The sequence below is a fragment of the Typha latifolia genome, chromosome 10 (assembly GCF_019914945.1).
Source record: "Typha latifolia isolate L0001 chromosome 10, TyphaL0001v2, whole genome shotgun sequence".
Classification (NCBI taxonomy): Eukaryota; Viridiplantae; Streptophyta; class Magnoliopsida; order Poales; family Typhaceae; genus Typha; species Typha latifolia.
The window spans coordinates 1,801,257-1,825,814 of NC_133095.1; the positions used below are offsets into that span (position 1 = coordinate 1,801,257).

The following is a 24,558-nucleotide window of genomic DNA, read 5'->3' on the forward strand; positions in this document are numbered from 1 at the left end:
TTTTATTTTTACTTCAAATGCCAGGATAGCAGAATCCAAGGCAGATTGGCAGGATATGTATGATTGGTTTCATCTGTTTCAATTTCAATTTGAGTTCATTGCAATAGAAAAATAAGTAGGCATTTGTTTGAGTGTCCAACTTTAGACCAACCTAGGGGAGTCAAACTAGTCTTTTCATTTAACAAAGATTAAATTGCCCAGCTGTTATAATCTCACGCTGGAAAAGAAGCAATAGATATGAACAAGGTACAACCATAGAGCAACACTATGGCATCACCTGTTTCTGAGAAGCACATAGTAGCTCATTCTTTTTTATCATCATGGTTATGAGTACAAATGCAGACCCCACTCCCCCTTTTCAAGTTATATAACGGAAAAGAACTATGCACATGATTATTTCTCTGTAATCCCTCTATCATCATCTCTCACTACAAAAAATTCCCTACAACTAAGTTCAGAAGAATCATGTCATGTATAATATAGTTTAAGACTATAAGGCACCACCCCACTCTTTCCAGGTTGCAAAGTGAAGAAGCTGCTTCAAGAGTTCCTCCAAGTAGGATTCACGGCCATCTTGGTCAGGATCACCAAGAGGCTTCAAGAATGCGAGGAGAGCTGGTAGATTGATGCAGTTAGTGACTGACTTATTATGGACAATGACTGACTCTTCATTTCTTCGCCGATTATCAGTAGCAAAAAGAAGAAAAAAAAAAGGCTGAGTATCCTGTAACGACAATAGGGATGAGAAAGCAATACAGAGAGTTAGTCCTCCGAGCTTATGATATGATTTAGAATATACCAAATTGAGAGGGAAAAGGGGTAACCTTTAAGTTAGTCTTTGGCAGAAAGAAAGATTCTTTTTCTGCTATCTGGAAGCAAGTAGAAGATGAAATTAGTGTCATTGAAGTTCAATAAGTGTGATGGCTTCAGGTAATAGTTGTCCTCGCTGTACTGTAAGTTGCTCGTGAAGCAAAAGATTTAATCTGTCGAGATGATAAAGAGCAGAAAGATTTAGTCACTTCAATTCTCACCTAATGGCTTGCATGGGATTGTTCACCAGCTGTATCCGTCGAAATTGCCATTCGTATTATTCAAGTTATCCAGAACAGCCTGCAGTAACCATAGAGAGGGATGATAAGTTCGACTCTCTGAGAACTTTACTGGAGAAGTTCCATCACAGGCATATCTAACTAAAAGCACTTGCAACTAGAAAACCAGGTGTTTTATCATTTATACTCTCTTTGGGTCAGCTGAGAGTAAAAATTCACTTTTCGAAAAAAAGACAAGTATAAAATCAAACAGACAAAATAAAGATGCAAACCTTAAGTCTTGCCCAATCAACCCCATCTGTAAAAATTGAAATCTGTGTAACCATGGGGATATGGCAATAGCTCTTCCACCTCTACTCTAGAGCTAGGACAACCCATGTTCTTCCTGATTCTGGTGAAGCTGAATATTTCAACCTCAGCAGTGAAAAGGCTATAGACAGGTCTGTGGTCAGAGAATCGAGACTCTCCACGAACATATGATAATTGATTGAGGCCTCTACCATACCATAAAATTCGGTCACACCTATAGAGAAGGAAATAACCTCTTGAGTTCATCAATTAGCAGAATATATTAAGTAATATCATCTTCGATAGACAATATTATGGTTTACCATGCAGGTGTTCTCCGCTTTTCCTTTGGATGCATGCTATCTCCTGTATATCGGTCTGAGTTATTTGAATATTTATATGTTGGTGGAAAATATATCCTTCCTTCTTTCCAGCCTTGGAAAACACGCCCACATCTTTGCTCTATTCGAAGCTGTTTTAGGAAAAGCAAACAAAGATTTGATACCATGCTTTGACAAGAATAAAGAATAGAAGAATAGGAGAATCACAGCTTTCTGTTAGCACAGAAGATCTTTGTTACACAAAATATAAAGTAAAGAGAGCGCATGGCATTCTTGCTCTCATGGTGTCATGTCACCCTGAGATGGATCTTCAACAAATTTAAACCCATACTTAGAAGCATTCGAAAGGAAATACTAATTTACAGCAGATGGACAAAGACTCCAAAATTACCTGATCTTTCTCCAACAGTTGCCTCCAGTTGTGCATTTCAACTAAAGCTTTCGCTGAGCAATATGAAAGCGCAATCCGGTAATTCAAATCCCCGAGCCATATTATACGACTGATAAAAATAAAACAGCGTCCAAATCAAATTATTGATTTGTCACTTTTTCAAGAAAGAAGTTCTGAGTATACTTAATCAGTTAATCTGATAAAACAAGTAGGGTTCTTACTCATGCTCCAGAATTGTTTCAGGTGATTTCTCGTCGCCTACTCCATGCACCCTTGGGAATCTAGTCTTCCTCAGAATCTCCAGAACATCAGAGTTCCTCCGCAATTCATCTCCCTCCTTTTGTCCCGAGGTCAAATGACTACAGATAAAACAGAAGCTTGTTTGGTGCAAAGACATGCTGATTGATATTGATCCCTGGAAGAGGAAAGGAAAGACAACATTTTGAATAAGCAAAAGACAAAGTAGAAAGAAAAAATGCATGGCAAGGTCTTAACCATTGGGTTGATGATCTAAAGGAAAGTTTGGAGATGAAGATAGTATTAGAGGACATATGTAAGCACAGAAAGAAGAAATTAAAAAAATTCAGCTAACTAACCTTGTTTCCAAGATAACCCATTAATCCCCTACCCACGCAAGAAACCTTTATGTTTCTCACATCATCTCTTAATTCGCACCGCACCCAAATTGTGAGAAATATCCCAACCATCTGCTTGCTGGCGACCAAACAATACCTGGTTTGTTCACAAGTTCATTTTTGAGGTTAGTTTAGCAAGGATAACATTATTAGAACGAACCTCGTACTGTAAAGCTAGAAATTTTAGAAAAAGCTATCAGAAAGTTTAGCTACCATGAAATTGATAAAATAAGATGCCTTGAAATGAGTACCTAGAGTTTCCTGACTGCCTATCTCTTTCTTCCATAGGTTCAGGAGCACCATAGCCATACGGGATTGGTGAGAAAAATGCAGCATTAGTTGGCTCTTCATCTATGTTCTCATCATCTGATGACCCACCCCAACGATAATTAGGGTCAAAATCACTTGGCCTGCTCCCAAAGCTGACTCGGTCACATACGCTAAACCTACGGTCCAGCCTTGGTTGCGGAGCCATCATATCTCCATCAAATCGGAAGCTTCGACTGGATTGGAATGACCGGCGATGGAAAAAAGAAGAATTCTTCTGTCTCATTGAGGATCCTTCAAAATCAGCATCTAGTTCCACGATCGGGTCAGGAACTGGGGATGGTGTGTGATAGCTGCCATAGCTACCAGTGCCAGGAATCTTGTTTAATGTCCTCTTAATAAGAGCCACCCATTTCTTTGCTGGTCCGTTATCTTCAGAACCTAGAACATTTCCTGCATTCAGAGGAACAATTTCCTGAAACCTGAGAAAAGGAAGAAATGAATCAGTAAGATTCATGTGTATTTCTTACAAGTTGTCGAACTATATTTTTATGATTTAACTAAGCAGGAGTTCATAGGCATACCCCAGTACATATATATCAGCAGGAGGAGAAGAATGGAGCCAGTCATCTAGATTCAAATTTCTTGTTGGGGACTTCCCACCTACATTCCATGTCCCAACGAAGATTCTACAGACATGATAAAACAAGAAATCCATTATAATCCTTCATGGAACACATCATTTAGCCAATTTGATTTTTGGAGTGCGTTTGAATTACCTACAATCTTGAACATCTGTCACTTGAACTGTATCAAACTCATTTCTCCCTCGGCGAGGGCGATCAACATTCTTCTTTTGCAACTTCTCTAAGGATCCAGATGAAGAATATTCAGACAGGTGGTATTATAAGAAAGGGGCCGAATGATTCAAGGGAATTTGGAAAATAGGACCAAAAGAAAGAAAATAAAGCAACTGTCTATGGTCAAAAGACGTTTAGAGAGAAGAAGCCTAGCACTGTACCTGTTCTGCTTTTCTTGACTGTGCATGCCTCCCTCTCTGAGAAGCTGGTCCTCCATTCTCCATCACCTCCTGAAAAGAACAGCCAGTATAGCATAAAAGAAAAAGAAAAAGGTGGTTGCTTGAGACTTTTAAGTACTCTCCTTTCAATAAAAACCAGAAGCTTATTCGAAAAACTGAGAATCAAGAGAAAAGGAGGAAGAGTAAGGTTGAGAAAAACGATAAGAAGATGACAAGTTCTAGCAGGAAAGAATAAATCACTTGACAAAAAAAATAAAAATAAAATAAAGCATAGGCGCCCAAGGAGGGAGAAAAGGGATCCTTGTAACCAGCACAAAGGGACAGAACCAAAACCTCCACACCCAACAAAAAAAAATTAAAGGAAAAAATATTAAATAGCTAGAAGAAACTCAGTAGTTGGTGGTAAATCCACACCTCTGCCAACAACGTAATCTGCATGAAGGTCCTGAGCTTTGCTCTTGATGTTGAACCATTTTCTAACAAAGGACTTGGACCAGGACAGCTTCTCCCAGACAAATGAGAAAAGAATCAAGGACCAAATTAGCAATTTCAACACAGAAAAGAAAAAAAGAAATCATGATCTTGAAAAAGGAAAGAACTTTGCTATGATGAAAACCTTGCTCTTCTTTGATTTCTCATCTCTCATTGTTGCAGGCCTCCTTCATACAGCTACAGAAGAGTTGTGCCCCCTCCCCTCTTATTCCTCTTCAGAAAATTTCGCTTCCACCGAGAATGGAGCACTAGGGGGTTCTTTCCCTGAGCACTGCTTAGAAACAGAAGAGGGCCACTATGAGAAAGAGGCCCACTTCTTCTTCTACCACAGTATTCCCTATTCCTCTTCCTTATCTTCCAAAGAAACAGGCTAAAACAAAGTTCTAATGCAAAGCAAAGAGATGGGTCTTCCCTTTCCTCCCACACCAATCTAAGATAGAGATCAGCTACTGCAGATTAAGAGCAAAGGAAGCTCCTTTTTTGCCACTTCCCAAGTGAGTTTAGATGCAAAAGGTGAGTTCACATCTACCGATTCGATCGGCGACAAAGAAAACGCAAATGCCGGAAGTGATCACAAGCCGAAATCTTGCCAGCGAACAAAGCAATGCAGGCAGCAAACAACACAAGGAGAGCAACAGATGATGAAGGAAGAAGAAGGGCAGACACCGCGCTCGCTCGCGCTCTCTCTCTCTCTCTCTCTCTCGAAACCTCGTTCTCAGTTGTACAGCAAAGTGTCCAATTTGAAGAGAATAAAGTCCAAGGATAGAGCCCTCTTCACCCTTCTCTTTTTATCCCTCTCTCTCTCTCCCCCTGCGTTTTACTATATCACCAACTCACAACATATAAAAATAAATGGATTTGTTTCATTTCAGGCCCTTGCTTATGCGTTTATTTTGATGTACACCCAATCTCTTGCATATGTTCAGTAAAGATAGGGTGTGAAATGAGAAAATCCCCAGGAAAAATAAAGCTGGTAAGTTTACGAATAAGAAAATGAGGCAAATAGGGTTGCCCGAGAGCTGCCCGGACTCGGTAACTCTGCAGTCTCTCTCTGCACCCCCAGGCTCTGCCCGCGGTCAGTTTGATGTACTACCTCCTCCATTTGGTCTTCTCATGGGGGCTGGCGGACCAAAAAGCAAACTAAAGTGAGAAAAAAAAAAGAAGATAAAGAGAAGAGAAGAGAGAGAGAGAGAGAGAGAGAGAGAGAAATCTTTCCTTTTCTTTTTAATTAAATATGTATCTTTTTTAATTACGTGTGAGGAAAATATCTTTATCCTTTACTTCTCTATCAATTTCCAATTAAGAGGGGGCCTGTCTAAATCATGTAGATTTTAATATTATGTCATAAAAATAAAATTAAAAATGAAAATGAAAATTTATGCATGGGGAAGAGGTGGGTTTTCTAGGGTTTTGGGGGGGAGGAGGGTGCCCTAGCTTTTTGAGAGGGTCTGCAACCCTAGTAGTGGGTGTTTTGGATATGATCAGATAGATGGTTCCTAGATTTTTGGGCTATCTTGAGTTGCCAAGGGCACAACAGGAGGCTAATCCTAGGGCTTCTCCCTAGTCCACTGTTCAATAAGGACATACCCATTTGAATGTTGGAGGGTGATTAGATTGTGGTTGAGGGTTTATGAGACAATATTAGGGCTCTATTGTGTGGATCTAGAACCCTGCCTACTGTTTGTGGGGGCATCCTTGAATGCATTTGTTGTATTTGTGCTTGGGCTCTCTATCTTTGGGAGCTTCGATCCAAGATGGTCCAGGCAAATAACACTATTGATTTATTTTTATTTTCCTTCGTCGAGGAAAAGGTGAAAAAAAAAACCCTAATTTCTTATCCAATCTCGTATTCAGGCTTCGACCCTCGAGGCTGGAGCCTTAGCTTGACCAATCTCGCCGGACCTTATCAAGGGCATCGGAGACTGTGGCCGTTCCCGTGGTGCGGTGTTTATTTACTCGAATTAAGGTTTAATAATCAAGCGAGAGAGCAATAAAATACCTCACTACTCTAGTGAAGCTCCCACTCACTTTTTATGGGCCCACTGGGGACCCATGAGTCCATTAGAGAGATCCTCACTGAGGTTGACAATGGTGATGGCCTCTCAAATCCAATTCACCATAAGATCTTCTTCCAGTGGGCATTAGACTAATCCTGTTAGCCTTGTGGGTCTCAGGAATCTTGAAACAATTGAAAGAGAGATTTTTTTTATAAAAAAAATTAAGTGAAGGAAGCTGCACAAGTTGTTCAAAAGTGCAAGGGGGTGATATAAATGATAGAGGTAAAGTTGGCCCAAAACCAACTCTCAAATGCTCTTGTGGAGTGGCATTGAGAGAGACCCTTCCTCCAATTGATGAATCGGAATTTAGGTGACAACATAGTCTTCAATTCAACAAAGCCATTATGAGTAGGATCTTATCTATAACTGGGACCCGAGAAACTTGAAAAGAAATAAAACCGTCAGATTTATCATCAGGATCTTATCCGACCGTCGAAGATGACATCTTATTAGCAGCTAACTATGGGTCATTAGGAGTACAGGATAACTTTGTGGAATATTCTCATGAAACCTAAGGGAATTAGTTAATGCTTTTATTCACATTGTCACATGCATCACCAGACATTATCCCATTTGGAACTTAATGATAACTATAGTCAATTAGGGCAACTAACCCCTGTCATTATCCTAAATTGGCCTTGAAGGAGATGCTCATGTAACATGGAAAGAGGTGGATCTCAAAATGTTTGTACTGAAATGCCCTCCTGATGTGTTCCATCTATAAGATCAAACAAATTAGGGTTCCTGGTCTTGTGGGCATTTGGATTATTCTATTTCAACTACATAAGGAGTTCTGATCCAACTATTAATACAAGTGGGGCTGAGTCAATCAACAAGTTGTTTCACAAGATTAGGATCTTGTAGCCTTGTGCATTTTGAAGTTTTCTTCAAACTCTTGGAGTATTCTTCATTCAATTATAATGCTCAAGTGGGTTCATGTCAACAGATCAAGGAAATTTTACCTTTTGTTCCTATTATAGTTAACATATTAACATATAGTTAATTATCATTCGACCCTAATTTTTTTTTAACTTTATTATCTTAAAAACACCATAAGTTAAATTAACCTAATAACTGTTGACGAAATAAAAATATTTCATTACATACCCAGCAAAAACTGTTAAGTGTACTAATGGCAAGATATTTTTAAGGCAATATAAGTAAAATATAGGATCAAATGATGGAAGTTTTTTTTATAAAAAATTTCAAATATTAAAACCAATCACATTAACATAGTATTTTCCGTAACAACTCAACTTTCTTGAAATGGTTGCCTAACATGCAAACCAAAGAATCTATGCTACTCTATTAGGCCTTGTGGGTTGTTCTTTTGACTACTACTCCCTTATCTTTCTCCAAGAATAGCTTGCCTTTGAGAACTAAGAAGCAAGAAAAAGAAACCATGCAAATGCTATTGAGAGAGAGAGGAGGAGAAGAGGTAGAAGAAGGAGAAAGAAGTTAAAAGAAGGTAAAGGGAGCAGTCAAAGGAGATCTCAGGCTCCGTACTTTGGGCAAAGTATCACCTACACACCTATCTTTTCACTTTTTCAGCTTTAAGACCCTTCTTAGCAGCGATCTTATGTAGCTTTATTCCTTAACGGTTTCTACTCCAAAACCTAAGCCTTGAATCAATCCTCTGGACTGGCTTTTTCCCCTTGTCATTTTTTTAAGGAGCTCTTAAAAGAAGTGTTTGATTTGATCTCCAACACAGAGAAGCCCCTTAACCATTGTCTATAGATACTGCTGTGTACTTAAGCAACATCAAGATCCTCTCTTCTTTCCCTCTTTCTCTTTAACTAAAAAATAAAAACAAAATATGGTAGAACAATAAAGAAAATAATAAAGTCTCAGTTTTATGAGTTAACATGATACCAGAGCATGGTGATGAAAAGTGCGAAAGTGGCCTAGTTGTCCTTATTAATATTATATCTTCAAAGTAATAGGAACAAGGTCATCTTTGAATTTGGTGGTTCTCCATCACTGTCAGATGGTTGGTTGTTTGATACTTATCTAGGCATAGTATCTCTTGTCTATGGTTAAATATAACGCGAGAGCATTTTGTATGATGGTGACCCAGGGATTTTTGCTAAGATACGTGTGGTTTTGATACATATATAAGAATCTAAAGCTGACCATAATAAGCTGACAGTGGACTTTTTGGTGTGCATTCATGCAGTTGTGGCATAGGAGACAAAATGTCCTTGAAGAGAATGCAAGCCTGTTTGCATCAACTCCTCTTTTCCATCTTTTGAAGTCTATGGGCATGCCTGGTTTGAGTTTGTCTTTGATTCAAATAGAACAATTAATGCAGAGTTACTTGCATACGTCTTCCGGATTGCTATCATAGCAGGAGGTCCTAAGTTTGAATTCTGCAAACACTAATCTATAACGATCATTTACTCGTGTCCTCTGTGAGATAATTATGCTGATAGTAATAATTCCAGTTCAAGGGAAAGCAAATTTGTGATGACAAAAAATAAGCTTTGGTGCTGATGATCAACAGAGTGCAGTGCAGGCAATAAGAACTGTGTTGCAAAGCTCCAAAAGAGAGCACTCGATTTGAGTTCACTGAGTGATGCAGGGTAGACAACTATCTCAGAGCAGTCTCTGATAGCAGCATTAAGCTGCAGGTTAAGACAAGGGCTCTGTTTAACTACAGTGAGAGAAAGAGAAAGGGAAAGGGAAAGAGAGAAGCATTTGTCTTTTGAGTTGTTCTGTTTCTTTGAAGCAGATATGAGTATTTGCCAACTAGAGACCAGATAGGTTGGAAACTTATCCTTCTTATCTGCCCACTTTATTCGAGTTTTGTCGGATATGGATATGAATGCCGAGGATTTAAAGTTATTGTGGACCAGGTCAGTTTTGTTCAGGCCCAAATTAGAGACATCCAGATGGCCTACATGATGCATATCTAAATAGACGACAAGGTGCTCGATAATGCCTAGATGAGACTTGTATCAAACTTGTTAAAAGAATAGTTTTACCAACGAGTGATTGGTGAATGATCAAGTAAACATTTGGATGCAAATGAGGCCCAAAGTAAAACTTGGAGGCCACCAAGTCGACTTATCAGACGAGCAAATAAACCACTATCTTATCAGACAAGAAAAATATCATGAACATTATAATTTTGTATTACTTACATCCCATTTGTTTGCTTCAAACACAACATGTTTTACAAACCAGAAGTATGAAAATAACAGCTGCAATGTCGTGTTGAAGCTAGTATTTGATACTGAGCAGTTTCAACACTCAAATATGATTGATAACTGTGACTGAATTGGCCAAAAAAGACGAGATATAAAACAGCCTCCGAATGCAATGAAAATGGATAGTGAACTCCAACCTCCAGAATAAATGATTCAGAAGCATGAAGTCTGAAGCCTTTGAATGAAAAAGGAGGCAATCAATCATGAAATAATGACGAAGAAGAAACTATGGACCACGAGCCCGAATGAAGCACAAACAACCACTTGCTTGATCTTCAGGTATCATACCACCTCCTTTGCTCGTGTCAATTGCCTCCAAAAGCCTGACAACCTCATCCATATCAGGTCGTTTGTCTGGGTTCGCATCCCAGCATTTTCGCATAATGTTAGTCAAAGCACTTGGACAACAGCGAGGGATCTCTGGACGTAAATTCTGCCTCGCAACGAAAGGAAATCACAATTTCATTTGTTATCACTAAGATTCATTGTTATTTAAAGAAACGCAAAAAAGTGAATAGCCCAACGAGTGAGCAGGTTCAAATTAGCAAACGACAGTTTGTTAAAGCTAACACAGACATAACCAATGAAAATAGCAACTCTTTACTATTCTAAGAGATTGCAAGTTTGCAGCAGTCAAATCTGCATTTGGCATCTAGGAAGAACATAACTAACCTGTCGAACCACAGCAGATGTGACATCAGCAAAGCTGAGATTAGGGTAGGGCATGTCACAGCAGTAGATTTCCCATAGGCAAATGCCAAAGCTGTACACATCGCATTTTCGGTTGTAGGGCTTCCCATCAAGAACCTGTTAGTGATATATCTAGTAAGATTGTGCTGAATACAAGGGGAAAGAAAAAAAAGATGTAGCTCGCACAAACTAGGTATTTATGCTAGTCAACACTAAAAGTGTGTGCATATACTGAATAATAAGGGCATTAAGGAAGTTTGATAAGCACCTCCGGAGCCATGTAGCCAGGTGTGCCAGTCTCACCAGTCATATCCTTTGGATTCTGGGCCTCGACACGTGCAACACCAAAATCAGCAATTTTAAGGTTTCTATGTGAATCCAATAGCATGTTTTCAGTTTTGACATCACGATGCACAATCTTTTCCGCATGTAGATAACTCAATCTGCATAATAGATTGTCACGATTTAAGTTTTAAACTCTCGTAATATGGAACTGTGCTATAGGTGCATAGCATGATTTTTTTAAGGTGCTGCTTACCCTCTAGATAAATCCAATGCAAGTTGAATCACAGTCTTGTAAGGAAGTTTCCTTCGGATATTTCTTATTAGGTACTGCTTCAGATTTCCACCAGGAAGATACTCCACAACAACACAGCATGCTCGGGCTGGGATGCTAGTATCACCACCACCAGTGGAATTCTTTGGTGGAATCTTTAGGTCCGTTGTTCCCATCGATGCCCCAACAAACTGCAATAAACAACATCTCTGTAAGTTTGCACAAGACTATAAGATGAGGGCAATATGTTCTCGCTAAAGACCATGAGTATAAATAAGAAGAAACAAATTAGCTAGATAAAAGGCATGGTAAAGCACCATCACGTCCTATGCAATTCAAAATTACAATTCCAGGCCAAACTACAAAGGATGAAGGAAAATTTCCCTGCTTAGTATTGCACGTAATATTACTGCTCAAATTGTCGCTTGAGAAAATGCTTACCTTTGTAACATTCGGATGGTCAAGCTTATGCCAAACTGCGACCTCCTGCCGAAACGATGCTCGCAGAGTAGCAGTTTCAGCATCCGTGGCAAAGCCGTCTTCTCCCCAATCCAACAATTTCACTATATTTCGAACAAAAAAGATAACTATCACACAGAGATGGTGCAATCCCTAGTATCCAAACTTTCATTCTTTATCTAGAATCTTTAGACAAGAAAAGACTGCTTAGCAATTAACTGATTTCTGCCGTATTGTTTTTTAAGCAGTTTTTATCTAAGCACCTTTCGGACTGTATACAGGTCAATTTGCGATTTTTATAAAAGAACTAGTAAATCAAGAATCTGTCCAAAGCTAAGTTTCATTGAATGAAGCAAAACAATGTGCATAATAAATTAATAGGTAAATGCAATGCATCAAATTCCAATGAAACAATGCAGAGAAAGATTAAATTTCAAAACAAAGAGTGTGCACCTGCAACATCCTGGCCATCATAAGTGCCTCTAAAAACAGTACCATATGTCCCTTGCGCGACAACATAACGAATGCCCAGCATAGAAAGATCAATCTCCCATTCTTCCTTTGGCCTCTTAACACCACCATTGTCCTTGCTCCATGCCTTACTCAATTTCTTCTCTAGTTGGATATCCAAACTCTTCAGATCAATCTTGTCTGCTCTCAAGAACATGTCCTTACTATTGAAGCTCCCCTGCCCCATCAATCTTGATCCAACTCCGCTTTCTTTTGCCTCCCTGGCAATTCCAATACCCCCATCCTTCTCCTCAATCCTCGAACCCATAATTCTAATCGCCTAATACCCAAAAAAGAATCGATGAGGAATTAGGAGGGAACACAAGAAAGCTCCCTCCTTTGCAAAGAAAACCCCGATTCAACTCTACCCAGCAACTGAAAATCTTAACTTTAGATCAAAGGGAAAGAGAAATCCACCTCAATTCCGCCAAATCGTGTATAGAGATCAAACTTCTAGAAAGAACTCACAATGTTCTCGGAATCGAATACGTGAAATGCATCAAAGGATGAACGAGACGAGGAGAAAACCGAAAGACCCACCAAAGAGGACACCGAATTCGTTGACCGCGGCGAGGAGAGACGCCTTGGCTCGTACGCTCAACTGGGCTTTCGAGGCTTTGAGGTAGAATGGAATAATCCGAAAGGCAGCAGAGAAGGCCCCACGAGAGAAGTCTAAAATAGAGAATAATGGAGTCTTTTTTCTTTTTTTTTTGAGTGCAGAGAATAATGGAGTCCAAAGCGGAAGAAGAAGAAGAAGAGGATGAGAAGGAGCACGATCGTCTGCTTCCCATGTTGTAGGTATTTGCTACCTTCACTTTACTTGGCGATCTCTTATTGGATCTAAAAGCTACAATCCTACTGTCGACGATGCATGCGATCAGAGATTCTAGGAGAAGAGAGCTGATAAGAAAAATAGATGGTCGGATTCGTCTTTTGATTTTGTCAACCATAGATTAAATAATTTGCTAACTATTTGTAATATCATACTTATTCATAATTTTTTCTTTTTTTATAATATCATGTTCCTTTTTATAAACATTCAATCCCTATCAAGAGTAGATTATGGTTTTAATTTATTTTTCAAGTTTTATAGAATAATAATTCTTATTATTTTATTTATTTTTATTTAGATTATAAGCATGCACGCTAAGTATAGCCAGTACAGCTAAGCAAAGCGGCTAGGTCTTCCTAATATTTAGGTTAATTTGGGACAACTCTCCGTAAAAAATAAAATCACAATAAATTTAAATAGATAGACTTAAAAAAAATTCTATCTCTTTCTAGATTGCCGTGATAGTTAGCTTCTAATTGAAAGATTCTAGAATTTGTTAGTAAATCTATTGCTCAAGTTAACAGATGTATATAAACACCAAATACTCTTCTTTCTTGAAACTTAGAGTTAAATTATAATATACAGCTTTTAAATAATTTTAAGTAATTCTTTCTTTTTTGATTTTGTCAACCATAGTTTTAGTTGTGATTAGTTAATTTAAACTAATGGGATGATATTTCTAAAAAAGCTCAATAAATACGAGTGATAAGTATAATATTATGTATAATATATTGACAATTATGTATACTTATTGATCTACTAGATTTCTAAGGACAAATGATATATCGAAACATGTAAGGGTAGGGACGTAATCTTCTTAGTACTATTATTCAATAGTTTAGTGAAATAATTAATACTAATAGGATATCTAATCCAGCATTAATTTTAGGGACTATTAGACTCAAGGACCATTAGAGATACATATTTCTAAGTTATAAAAAAATTATTATAGAAGGAAGATGACACTCTCACATATATATATATATATATATATTTTCTTAAGGCATTCTTATTCTGCCAATTATATATATATATATATATATATATATATATTATAGAATATTCTCAGAATGGTCCATTTCCACTTAGACAATAATTATTCATAAAACTGGCTTAATACAAAGAAAAGTGATGCAAGTCAATCATTGCTTGCTTATTAGATGCGGTTTTATTTCTGTACGGCGAGAAAATAAAAGGCGAATTATGCTTATTCTACTTTGAGGGCATATTATTACTTAAAACCTGTAGGCTGAGAAAGATTCTAAGGTGCTCAAAACTATTTAGCTTCTCAAAATTACCAAAATTTAAAAATCTCCTACTTATAGAATCTAAGTGAACAAAACTGTTGATTTGCTTGTTAACATGAGTAGGACGCTAGGATTTTATTAGAGTTTTGATGCACTTGGGTTGAAGCCGTCTCCTTTTCGCTTATGCAAACTTTACGCTATGATCTTAACATAGCATTTTATAATCGCGATAATTATTTGATAATAGTTTTTTTTATAGACAAAAATTTGAGGGTACGAGTGGAGACTTCTTTTTTTATTTTTTGAAAAGAAATTTCTTTTTATAGATTATCTCATCTGGACACTAAAACTTGTAAACGTTTAGATAGATATCTCCTATCTATTTTTTTTGTCTGTCCTCTGTTTACTAATCCAATCTGCTACATGGCTAGTTTCTCTGTAGATATGTGTAACTTTACAAACTTTTAATTTTGAGTTAAGATATCTATATAATCCACAACGATCAACGGACAACGATGCTTGATGATCACCCTTCAATATAGTGTTAAGTGAGAGAGTCAAACTCGATATAGATACGTGAACACTTATTTGTTTTGTATGCAGAGTAAGGCTTCTCTGGTAGACCCAATATGGCCAGAACTATTAGTTCGTCAAAATTATAAAGTCAGCCTTTAATTTCCTCCCGACCTTTAAAAAGACTTGTTAGTGTTAATCTTGTCCCAACATTTAGGTTAAATTCATAACCTAACTCAATAGAATACACATACCATTATGGATCAACAATAACTTATCACTATTATTATTATTATTATTATTATTATTATTAGCTATATATATATATATATACATGTATAACACCACAACAACAGAGTGTTATGTCTAAACAAGCCTACTCATCAATTCCAGGTACCCAAAGAGTATAATCATACTTGAAATTCCAAGGCACATATAATCGATTAGAACAATACGGTAAATATATATATAGTCTGGACCTAATTGGATGATTAATAAGATTATGATACTTGGCAGTTCATGATTGGAGTCATTAGATCATGTTACTATAATCACCGAATCAAAGATAATCGCCAAATAATGCTATCTGTAAAATATCCAAGGCGTCTCGGCGTTGGCGTTCACATCATGACTCATGAGTGATGCACGAACTCACTGCTATCCTCCCCCATCTTTCAACCACGTGGGGAACACCAAACTGCTGAAAGCGAGAAATTTTACAGGTACAAGCTACTACGACTTTGGATGCCGCACTTTTTCTCAACCAACTCTCCAAAACTAGCCACGTCAAACTCCCCCCAAAACCCCACCACTTGTTATAAATTACAAATAACAACGCAAGCGGGGGACTAAATAATAATAATAATAATAATTATTATTATATCAGGACACCCTAAATATACTTTATTTTCTTCTTCTTTTTCCGATACAATAAAAGTCAAATAATTTTCAGAAAGTATAAAATTAATCATGCGAAGTGTCAATGCATCGAGTATGAAAGAGAGAAGGTAAGAGATTAAGTAAAGAAATTTAAGTCTAAAATAAATATGATTATAAGTGCTGTGTACAGTAAACTACAAAAATTACGTCATTCTAGTGGAAAATAAAAGTACAGGTGTGTAAGTGTAAATTAAATTAAAAAACTCTCTCTCTCTCTCTCTCTCTACCATTAGACCTCTTTAATTTTCTCTCTCTTCACGTGATTTAGGCCGCATGCAGGTGGCCGCTATAATTTTGCTCCTCCCTCCGAGCTGGGGTGGGGGGGAAATAATATGCACAAAGGGTACACCAAACGCAAGAGGACACAATCATAAAAGGCCACGTGGGCCCCACGTGTCCGTAAATCCAATCACCGCTGCCCCCCCCCCCCCCTCTCCCACTCCGAGTCCTGTACCGGAGCTGTGCGCCTGTACACTATTTGTGTCGTTTACGTTCCTCCAGCTCGGAGCACTGTTCGCTTACGCTCACCGCACGGAGCAGCCGACCAGATTCCCGCTTCCAGAGCGCAGCTTCTGCGTCTAATTATTAGCGGCCGGTAGTGAGTGAGGAGGCATTTATATGTGCGAGGTTAAAAAAATGGGAAATAGATTACGGAGTTGGTCCGGACTCCGGAGAGGAGAAGGGAATAGAATGGAATGGAATGTTGTATTTCTGAAGTAACTACTGCAGGAGAAATTTCACGGGTGGGTTAGGACAAAAGCTTTCATTGGACATTTGTGGATGGATGCCCTCTCTTGGGGGGTAATGCCTATTTGTAATTATGAGCTTTTGGACCATAGGATAATAACTTTATCCTTCACTCTTCTTTTTTTCCTCCACTTATTGCTTAGAATTCAGAGATTTATAAGAGGAAAATATTTATGCGAGTTGATTCGTCCAGCTTTACTTGGGGCCATTGTTGGATACCAAAAACGTTTTTTTTTTTTTTTTTCCCCCAATTTTCTAGAGAGGAGTTGTTAGAGGGGTTTGTAAGGTCAACGTCTCCCGTTATAACAGGGTCCACGGCGGAGAAGCACAACTGACAGTCCTGAGGTAGGTTCACGGCGAAGCACTGAACCGGAACCCAAGGCGACCTTGGCGGTGACCGCATCCGAGCTTTTCCAAGCGCCACCAAGGAGGCAAGGGCGATAAAAAAGACAAGAGGGGGGCACTGTAGTCTTTACCTGCTCCTCTCGCTCGCCGAGTCGTCGTCCTTTTACTGCCCAACTAGCGACGTGGAGCGTTACGCGTAATTTAATAATGTGAAATTAATTATTAGCGGATCCGGTAAACGAGAAAGCGGAGCGGTGGTAGGGCAGAGACGGGCGTTAAAAAAAAAATAGAGAGAAAGGGGAAAATAAAAAGATCCGCTTCCCGCCTATGCTCTTCTTGAAATCTTTCGACAGTGGAGTATAGAAAGCGACGGGAGAGAAGAGAAGAGAAGAGAAGAGGGGAGAGAGAGAGAGAGAGAGAGAGAGAGAGAGAGAGAGAGAGAGAGAGAGAGAAGGGAGGAGAGGGATGTGGGAGAGCTCCGGAGGAGATGGACACGCCGGATCGGAGCAAGACCGGAGGAACGCCGATCTCTAGGTTCGAGGTGATTTCCCGGATCAAACCCTTCGATCTCGTTTTTTCTTGCGTTTGTTTTGGGTCTTTTGGGGGGGTTTCGGTGTGTTCTCCGGTGATTAGGGTTTTTGATTCGTTAGATCGGCCGAGTTCATGCGCGGTTGAGATGCATCCGCGTGGAATTTGGTAAAAAATGTTGGGATTTTTGTACCTTTTGATGGGGGATTTCGTGATAGGAAACGGTTAGGGCTTTGATCTACAGCTATGAAGGCTGTTTCTTTAGGGTTTTGAAGCATGTTTTCCGTAGTTATGTATTAGACTTCTTGAAGTGTTGCAAACCTTTGATTTTGGCCGAATTCGTATATGGTTTATATTTTTCTCGCTTGGTTAACAGCTATGTTCTTATTTGATCTCCAGGAATACTATAGTTATCCATAATGTACAATTCACATGTTGAGATCTGCTCAATTTTCTTATGGATCTAGTCATTCTAGCCTCTCTGATGTGGTTTTGTCGTTGGTTGTCAGAAGAAATGATGTAGCTTCGCACTTGCTGCTTCTTGTTTAATATCTTCATCTTTGAGAAAATCTCTGTTGGGTTGTGGTGTACTGAGGTGTCTCAAAATTTAACTTCTGACCTCATTTCGTTGTACCTGCTGTTTTACATCTACAACTTTCTTTGGTCATTCTGCCCGTTTTTTTTCCTCTCATTCAGGGAACTCCTTAATTCTAGTCGGTCTTATGATAAGGTTATTTGGTGGCACCACAAGGAATTGAACTATCTGCAAGTCTATGACCTCACATATTTATCCACAATCTTTTGGAGGCCTCACATTTCTCTTATAATGTGATAAATTTTGTCCATACGTGCAGTGAAACTCTTTGGCCATATGGTTTATTAACTTCTCTGTTCAAGGATTACATACTTTGTATATGTTAAAATGCACCGCGATGATAGATATCAGTCATAACTAGATGTATATTTTTTTTATCTTTATGAACTACTAGAGGTGCTTTCCGTGATGCTTAATTTATAGCTGATGGAAGCAAGCAGTGGCCAGTGGGTTCCACAAGTGGTTTTCCTAATGATTTGTTTCTCATGCAGGATTCTCCGGTCTTCAACTTCATCGACAGCCTATCTCCTATCCAGCCTGTTAGGTCAATAGATTCAATTCACAATGTGCAAGCCTATCAGTCACTAAATTTTGCATCTATATCATCCATCTTTACTTCACCACATGTCAATCCGCAAAAAGAATCTAGATTCTCAAACAGGTGACATTTGAAATATTTGTCCACTTGGCTATTATTATTGATTCAAGCTTACTTGTATTCTGCCATTTCCTAGGAATCCTTATACAGAACTTCCGGAACATGCAATTTGTCCTGGTGATAAGGATGAAAATACAAACGCCATTAGGCTGTCCAGATGCACTTCTGTTCCTCAAGAAACTTGCAGTATAACATGCTCACTCAATGAAGCTACTGTCGATCCTCCTGATGATTCTTCAACTGTGTCCTGTAACCTGTCTCAGCACATGCAGTTTGATGCTGGTAGTCCAAATCACAACACGACTCCTCATGTTGGTCTCAAAACAGATATTAAATTGGACTTGGGTCATGCACCAATTGAACTACTACACCTTGTTCAAAATGGTCCGGACAAAAGAAAGAGTCTGTTTGCCAGTGAAGCAGTTATTCCTGGCGATCATCAGCCTGACAAAAGCAAGGATGAAGTGGTTGGATGTGACTGGGAAAACTTGATTTCTGATAATGCTGATGACCTATTGATTTTTGATCCCTTAGTTGAAGCAGAGGCTAGCAGAGGATTGCATGAGGAATTAGGTGACAATGATGCGAATCCCTGTAAATATTTCTCGTTAAATTTTGCAGAACATATTAAGGGTTCACAGAAAACACAAGCTGATGTGTTTAGTGGCCCTTGTGTCATCGCAGAGGATCCTCATGTGAACAGTGGTGGATTTGTTGGGACGGAAGATGAAACAGATCATACCCCACAAATACTCCCAGGCAGTCAAAGTCAGGTAGCATTAAGTGAGCAAATCCAGGGAAAAACTAATGAGACCAGTGATTATGTTCCATTAGGCTACAAGGTATTTTTCCTAGGCAGTATTCGTTGTAGTGTAAGCAAGTTTTTCTACTTTCTACTTTCAATTTTCTGTTCTTTTTTTCATTTGCTTGGTCATCATGAGTCAAATATATGGAGTTTTTCTGGCAGATCGTTTCACCATTGGGGATTATGCTAATTTCTATGAATGAAGTATGAATAAACTGCTTATTGTTTTTTTTTCGAGGTGGAGAATTTCTCGAGTATTAAGATACATTCTTTCTTGATTTTGCATTGGTTCAGCAAATTATTCTGCTTTCTCTGTGTTGTATTGAATTTGGGAGGATGCATTTTTTTCTCAAAAATCATGCAGTCTATTTGGTGTAGTTGGTTGACTTATCCTTATTTTCATGCTTGGTAGTTCATGCTGGCTTTTCTGTGAGATAAATTGCTCTTCCAGAATTGTGTATCCACTTTTGCCAGAATTTCTTTCCAAATGTGTGTTAATTATTTTTTCAACCAGATTTACAATAATGTTGCTAACCCTCCTCTTTAGGTTGATTCGCAACAACTACGTGGCATGCGCAGGCGTTGCCTTGTTTTTGAAGGAGCTGGGGCTTCTAAAAGGAATGCGTATAATGATTCAAACTTCTGTACTTCAATCTCGATAACATCAAGATCCAGAATGGCTTCTGATGACCACCAGTCAAAGTCTGGAATAACTTCATTACCACGTGTCTTACCTGGTATTGGTTTACATTTGAATGCTCTTGCATCGACAAAGGATAGATTGGTCACTCAGGACACTCTGCCTTCTGGGAGACGATTAATAAGCATGCCATGTTCTATTGGCTCCTTTTCTGCATCAACACCAGGGCAGAAAAGTCAAATCAAGTTATTGTCTATTGAAAAGGATTTGATTTGCACTGGTGATGAGGTTCAAGAGCCTCAGGTTCCGCATGACAATTCTTCAGCAGCAACTGTGCCTGAAAGTGCTGAGGAGCTATGTCCAAGTAGCCCTAAGAAGAAGAGGTATTTGATATGTGCCGTCTGTTTTCTAGGTGACTTTTGTCTCTGTCTTCAGGATATAACTAATGTTTATCAATTATGGGCCAGGCGCAAGTTGGATATCGGTGGCGAAGGCGAGACATGCAAACGTTGTAGCTGTAAGAAGTCCAAATGTTTGAAACTGTAAGTTTATTTTGTTGTGCAGAAAAAGAGTTCAGTCTTGCCTCATACTTCTTTTCTGTGCTTTTCCCTTTCATTGCAAAAGCAGTGGCATAATATTATTACAAAATACATATGATGTGAAACTGCTTTATATTGTATGGACTGCTTGTAATGAAAGAGGAGTTGACAGACAAAAATTCACATTATCTTTGATTTTCCTTCTCTGTTGCATTACAGGACTAGTAAAAGCATATTGCTTAAAGCTTCTGTTTTATGATGCCCTAGCTGCTGCATCAATATTGTGGCAGATCCTCTTCCTTGGTTTATTCCAGCAATAGATGAAATTTCTTTGTTCACTCTTCCTTTCTTTTTTCTTTTTAAAATTTCTCTGGTCTAATATTGCTTCAGTCAAAATGAAACCTTTATATTCCTAACTACGTTACTATCTGAAGTTATTTCTGTCTCCTTGCCATTTAACCAATTGAAATGTTATCGAGTTATTCAACAGTATTGGCTTCATTAATTAATTTAGGGGCGGGTGATGTGTTGACTGGCTTTAGAGATGTTATTTTGCTTTTCTTATTCATTTTTCTGCTGCATAGATTTGTCTGCAATAGTTGGTTGAATGAATAAATCTGCATTACAATCTTCTTTGTTTTCCTTTTGAGTATAAAATCAATTTAGTGTTTATGTTATTTAAGGACTCATAAAATGAATGCTTTTGCTATCGGAACTTGAGTCATTTTCTTGTTATCACTTATCTAATGCTATTAAGCATTTTACATGATATGTTCTCCATTTATTTTTCTTTAACATTCTGACCACTACTTTCAATTCTCATGCAGTTATTGTGAGTGTTTTGCTGCTGGAGTCTACTGTTCTGAACCCTGTGCATGTCAAGGATGTTTTAACAAGCCCATTCATGAGGAAACTGTTCTGTCTACTCGCAAGCAGATAGAGTCTAGGAATCCACTTGCATTTGCGCCAAAAGTAATTCGAGCATCTGACACTGGTCAGGAAGTAGCGGTAGGAGTCTTACTAGATTTCTGATCTTGGATGGCCCTTCTTGTGTGTCTTTTTATTTTTCTCTGTCATATCTATTAACGATATCAGATCTGATATTTTGTAGGAAGATTCTAACAAGACTCCCTCTTCGGCTCGCCATAAAAGAGGATGCAATTGTAAAAAGTCGAGCTGCCTTAAGAAATACTGTGAATGCTACCAGGTGCAGTGTCATAACTCCTGCATATATATATGCACACACACATATACACACACATATATTATTTATTATTATTATTATTATTAATAAAATTGTATGTTGTCTGATAGTGGTGGTTCTTTTTTTAATTTTTTTTATCTGTAGGGAGGTGTTGGGTGCTCCATTAGCTGCAGATGTGAGGGTTGCAAGAATACTTTCGGAAGAAAAATTGGTCAGTGAATTTTGTTATGCATTCGAGAATTGATACTATTGTCCTTTTAGTTGTCAATTTGAATATTTTAAAATGCTTCATAAGAATATATCAGTTAATCTTCTCTGGGGCATTCATATGAGGCTCCTTACAGTGGATGATAATACGGTTATTTTCCTTTTGCAGGTATTATGCCAATTGGTACTGAAGAAATCGAAATGGGAGGGGAAGGAACGGATGCTTCCGAGAAGGAAGAGGAAAGACCAGATGATTATCAACAAAATGCTAAAAATCATGAACATTCTTCAGAAAACGTTCCAATAACACCTTCCAATGCATGCAGGTTTAGTGCTTCTTATTTGGTAGTTTAGTTTCACCATACTCGTTCTTGCAATGGATATCTGAAATAATTTATTTTTTCAGACCTTTGGTCAAGATGCATTGTTTCTCTAGCGCAAAGCCACCAAGACCTTCAACTATTTCCACTGGATATCCTTCTCGGCTATATACATCTCAGGCTCTCCTAAAATCTGATATCTTGCTTCCTCGTCACAAGTTCGAGAACTATGACGATGCTGGTCTTGATGATGATACACCTGATATTCTAAAGGTTGGTTCTCCAAGCAGTACGATGAAAACTTCTTCACCAAATGGGAAACGAGTTTCACCTCCTCATAACGGAGTTGGTTTCTCTCCGAGTCGCAAGGGTGGCAGGAAATTGATATTGAAATCAATTCCTTCATTCCCATCTCTAAGTAGTGATGTGCATAACATGACACTGGGTAGCATTCAATAAACGTCACCAGCATCTTGCTTAGTTCATCTTCAGTTGACTGAGGTATGACTTGATATTCACAGATATCTTTCTCATATTTCGATCTCATCTCTTACCTATGTTTTCTTTTTTTCATTCTAAGGCAGGACCATTATAAGCTGTCTGGACGGACTGCCTGAGATCAGTGTACACCATCTTTATCATCCCTCAAATCCTGAAAGTTCCTTGCATGCACCAAACCTGAGTATGTGTATTAAAGTGATGAAGGATAATAAGAATCTTCAGTTAGTTTTAATGTGTCAAGATAGGTTCTTAGCCTGTATCTATGCTCTCTCTCTCTGTAGTGTTGTTTCAAAAAATTGTTATGTTTATTCGTATCTTTCTATACATGTAATGTTTCCTTCTCTAGTAAGCTTGCGGAGAGTACCATTTCAATTTATCACCCGTCTTCCTTGTTTTTCCTCTTACATTTGAATTTCAGGTCATGGTGTCGGAATATTATTTTTGCTCCCTAATTTTATAGAACCCGTTTTATGAGAACTTTTATAGCACAGATTATCTGGTCGGATAATGAATAACACTTTCCTTGTTTCAATGGAAGAGTTGAGTGTCTGAACTCTGGAATTACCAAGCAAATTATATAAAGTTTGTTCAAGGTGTTAGGATTGCTAAATCCAGAAGCTCGTTCTTCCTCTCTATTATGAAGTTTCATATAGTTAATTGTATCAATTGCTCATTATCTGATGGCATTAGTCTCATTGTGCCTAACCTTCCCAGTTGGTACCCCAAGACTGTGTCCAACTTCTACGCTTTTGTGTTTATTCCATGTGATTCTTTTTCTTCTGATCTGCTTATCAGACTCTAGCTTAGCTTTTGTGAAACTTCTATATATGTTTTTAGTTGGATACTTGGTTTTCGTAAAACTTAATCATCTATGTTATCTTGCACTTAAAAATCTGTATTCCTTACTTTCTTCTGTGTTATTCCCTAGTCGAGAACTTGGTTCGAGACATTGCTATGTATCTGAATGCTACACGATGACAAAAGACGGTTCATTACTTGATACAATTTTCAATATATACTTTAACGAGTTGACCTGTTAACAATCTCGGCGAATATCTATGATTATCCTCTGGCCTCCTGTGGTCGACAATACCAACGCCGTGCAAGCTGGCTTGATATTATTCGTGGGTCCGATAAGTCTTGTTGCTATCGGAGGCGAGCACATGAAGTGTTCCATGTCAGACACTGGATTTGCCACAAAGCACCAGAAGACTAATGCAGCCAGACAAACGCACCATAATTTTTTCTCGCTTCGCCTCACCACTATGTGCACGCATCTCTACAATGCGATGTTTGCAGAGGGGCACATCGAGGAGAAGAGGAAAATAAGAAAGATGAAGGACACAGGGGAAACAAACGAGCTCTCGTGCTCTTTTGAAGCCCAGTCCCAGACACACACACTGCTTCCAAGTAGCAGGACCGAACTCCCTAAGCACCTCACCGGGCGTGCATGCCTTCCGATCAGGTGGTCAATGTGCTGATCTGCTTCTCGGGTTGAGTCCCACCATTTGGAGAACCAATGATCACAAACTTCCAGACACGTGGTCGATCAGAGCTGGTGACACGTATACCAGCAACTGTCGGGGTACACCACTAGAAGTTACTCTGCTATTGGGGCACAAGCAGTGGTAAACTTTAGAGAGGAGTCAAAGACTACTCACTGAGGCATTGGAAGTTATTATTTTTGGATGCAAGGAGTCAAAGACTGAGGCATGGTAAGGTGGAGGAGTAAACTTTAGTAGGAGTCAAAGGCTGAGACGTTGCACTATGTGCCGACTGCCGAGTCCTATCAGTCATTTCGTTTACGGTCAAAAGGATTAAAAGAAGAAAGCGAAGGAGAAGACCATTAGGTGTAGGTTCCGTAGTTAAAGTTAACACCAGGGGTCATATCCGTAAATACCTCAATGTAGTTTTGAATAGGACAAAATAATAATAGCATACGTGCTCGAACAGGG

The 24,558-nt window shown here is 38.6% G+C and overlaps 3 protein-coding genes across 9 annotated transcripts; 1 reads left to right on the forward strand and 2 right to left on the reverse strand.

Annotated features, from left to right (window-relative positions):
- Positions 1 to 238: 238 nt before the first annotated feature.
- On the reverse strand, positions 239 to 5,299 carry LOC140796965 (type I inositol polyphosphate 5-phosphatase 4-like). Of its 2 annotated transcripts, XM_073150190.1 has the most exons (14): positions 4,627 to 5,299; positions 4,425 to 4,512; positions 3,993 to 4,061; positions 3,751 to 3,838; positions 3,556 to 3,660; positions 2,956 to 3,453; positions 2,666 to 2,801; positions 2,291 to 2,484; positions 2,070 to 2,178; positions 1,661 to 1,809; positions 1,322 to 1,572; positions 1,032 to 1,110; positions 825 to 869; positions 239 to 724 (listed from the first exon to the last, which is right to left on the reverse strand). In XM_073150190.1, the coding sequence occupies exons 1-11, from the start codon at positions 4,654 to 4,656 to the stop codon at positions 1,338 to 1,340; spliced, it is 1,701 nt and encodes a 566-aa protein (XP_073006291.1). In that variant the 5' UTR covers positions 4,657 to 5,299; the 3' UTR covers positions 239 to 724; positions 825 to 869; positions 1,032 to 1,110; positions 1,322 to 1,337. The 2 variants fall into 2 exon arrangements, with proteins under 2 accessions (XP_073006291.1, XP_073006292.1); XM_073150191.1 differs by lacking the exons at positions 239 to 724; positions 825 to 869 and adding an exon at positions 928 to 946.
- Positions 5,300 to 9,653: 4,354 nt separating this feature from the next.
- On the reverse strand, positions 9,654 to 12,701 carry LOC140797008 (serine/threonine-protein kinase 52-like). 3 transcript variants are annotated; one of them, XM_073150254.1, is made up of 7 exons: positions 12,524 to 12,701; positions 11,927 to 12,263; positions 11,456 to 11,577; positions 10,997 to 11,205; positions 10,727 to 10,901; positions 10,441 to 10,575; positions 9,654 to 10,201 (listed from the first exon to the last, which is right to left on the reverse strand). In XM_073150254.1, exons 2-7 carry the CDS (start codon positions 12,249 to 12,251, stop codon positions 9,995 to 9,997), a joined length of 1,173 nt encoding a protein of 390 aa, XP_073006355.1. In that variant the 5' UTR covers positions 12,252 to 12,263; positions 12,524 to 12,701; the 3' UTR covers positions 9,654 to 9,994. The 3 variants fall into 3 exon arrangements, with proteins under 3 accessions (XP_073006355.1, XP_073006354.1, XP_073006353.1); XM_073150253.1 differs by having other exon boundaries at positions 12,401 to 12,701; XM_073150252.1 differs by having other exon boundaries at positions 11,927 to 12,701.
- Positions 12,702 to 16,950: 4,249 nt separating this feature from the next.
- On the forward strand, positions 16,951 to 22,979 carry LOC140796796 (protein tesmin/TSO1-like CXC 2). Of its 4 annotated transcripts, none has more exons than XM_073149917.1 (12): positions 16,951 to 17,147; positions 18,221 to 18,390; positions 18,464 to 18,960; positions 19,072 to 19,229; positions 19,740 to 20,215; positions 20,300 to 20,374; positions 21,199 to 21,379; positions 21,483 to 21,578; positions 21,720 to 21,786; positions 21,952 to 22,108; positions 22,189 to 22,603; positions 22,683 to 22,979. In XM_073149917.1, the coding sequence occupies exons 1-11, from the start codon at positions 17,094 to 17,096 to the stop codon at positions 22,559 to 22,561; spliced, it is 2,304 nt and encodes a 767-aa protein (XP_073006018.1). In that variant the 5' UTR covers positions 16,951 to 17,093; the 3' UTR covers positions 22,562 to 22,603; positions 22,683 to 22,979. The 4 variants fall into 4 exon arrangements, with proteins under 4 accessions (XP_073006018.1, XP_073006019.1, XP_073006016.1 ...); XM_073149918.1 differs by having other exon boundaries at positions 22,687 to 22,979; XM_073149915.1 differs by having other exon boundaries at positions 18,464 to 19,229.
- Positions 22,980 to 24,558: the final 1,579 nt, after the last annotated feature.

Bases quoted from the DNA above. Each gene is read 5' to 3' on its own strand.
- LOC140796965 (XM_073150190.1), bottom strand. From the start codon at position 4,656: ATGAGAGATGAGAAATCAAAGAAGAGCAAG. The intron at 3,454-3,555 runs GTATGCCTATGA...TCCTTTTCTCAG, and splicing joins GCTGATATATATGTACTGGG to GTTTCAGGAAATTGTTCCTC. The intron at 2,179-2,290 runs GTAAGAACCCTA...TATTTTTATCAG, and splicing joins GAAACAATTCTGGAGCATGA to TCGTATAATATGGCTCGGGG.
- LOC140796796 (XM_073149915.1), top strand. From the start codon at position 17,094: ATGGACACGCCGGATCGGAGCAAGACCGGAGGAACGCCGATCTCTAGG. The intron at 17,148-18,220 runs GTGATTTCCCGG...TTTCTCATGCAG, and splicing joins CGCCGATCTCTAGGTTCGAG to GATTCTCCGGTCTTCAACTT. The intron at 20,375-21,198 runs GTAAGTTTATTT...ATTCTCATGCAG, and splicing joins AAGTCCAAATGTTTGAAACT to TTATTGTGAGTGTTTTGCTG.
- LOC140797008 (XM_073150254.1), bottom strand. From the start codon at position 12,251: ATGGGTTCGAGGATTGAGGAGAAGGATGGGGGTATTGGAATTGCCAGG. The intron at 10,576-10,726 runs GTGCTTATCAAA...TATCACTAACAG, and splicing joins CTGGCTACATGGCTCCGGAG to GTTCTTGATGGGAAGCCCTA. The intron at 10,202-10,440 runs GTTAGTTATGTT...GTTGCGAGGCAG, and splicing joins CATCTGCTGTGGTTCGACAG to AATTTACGTCCAGAGATCCC.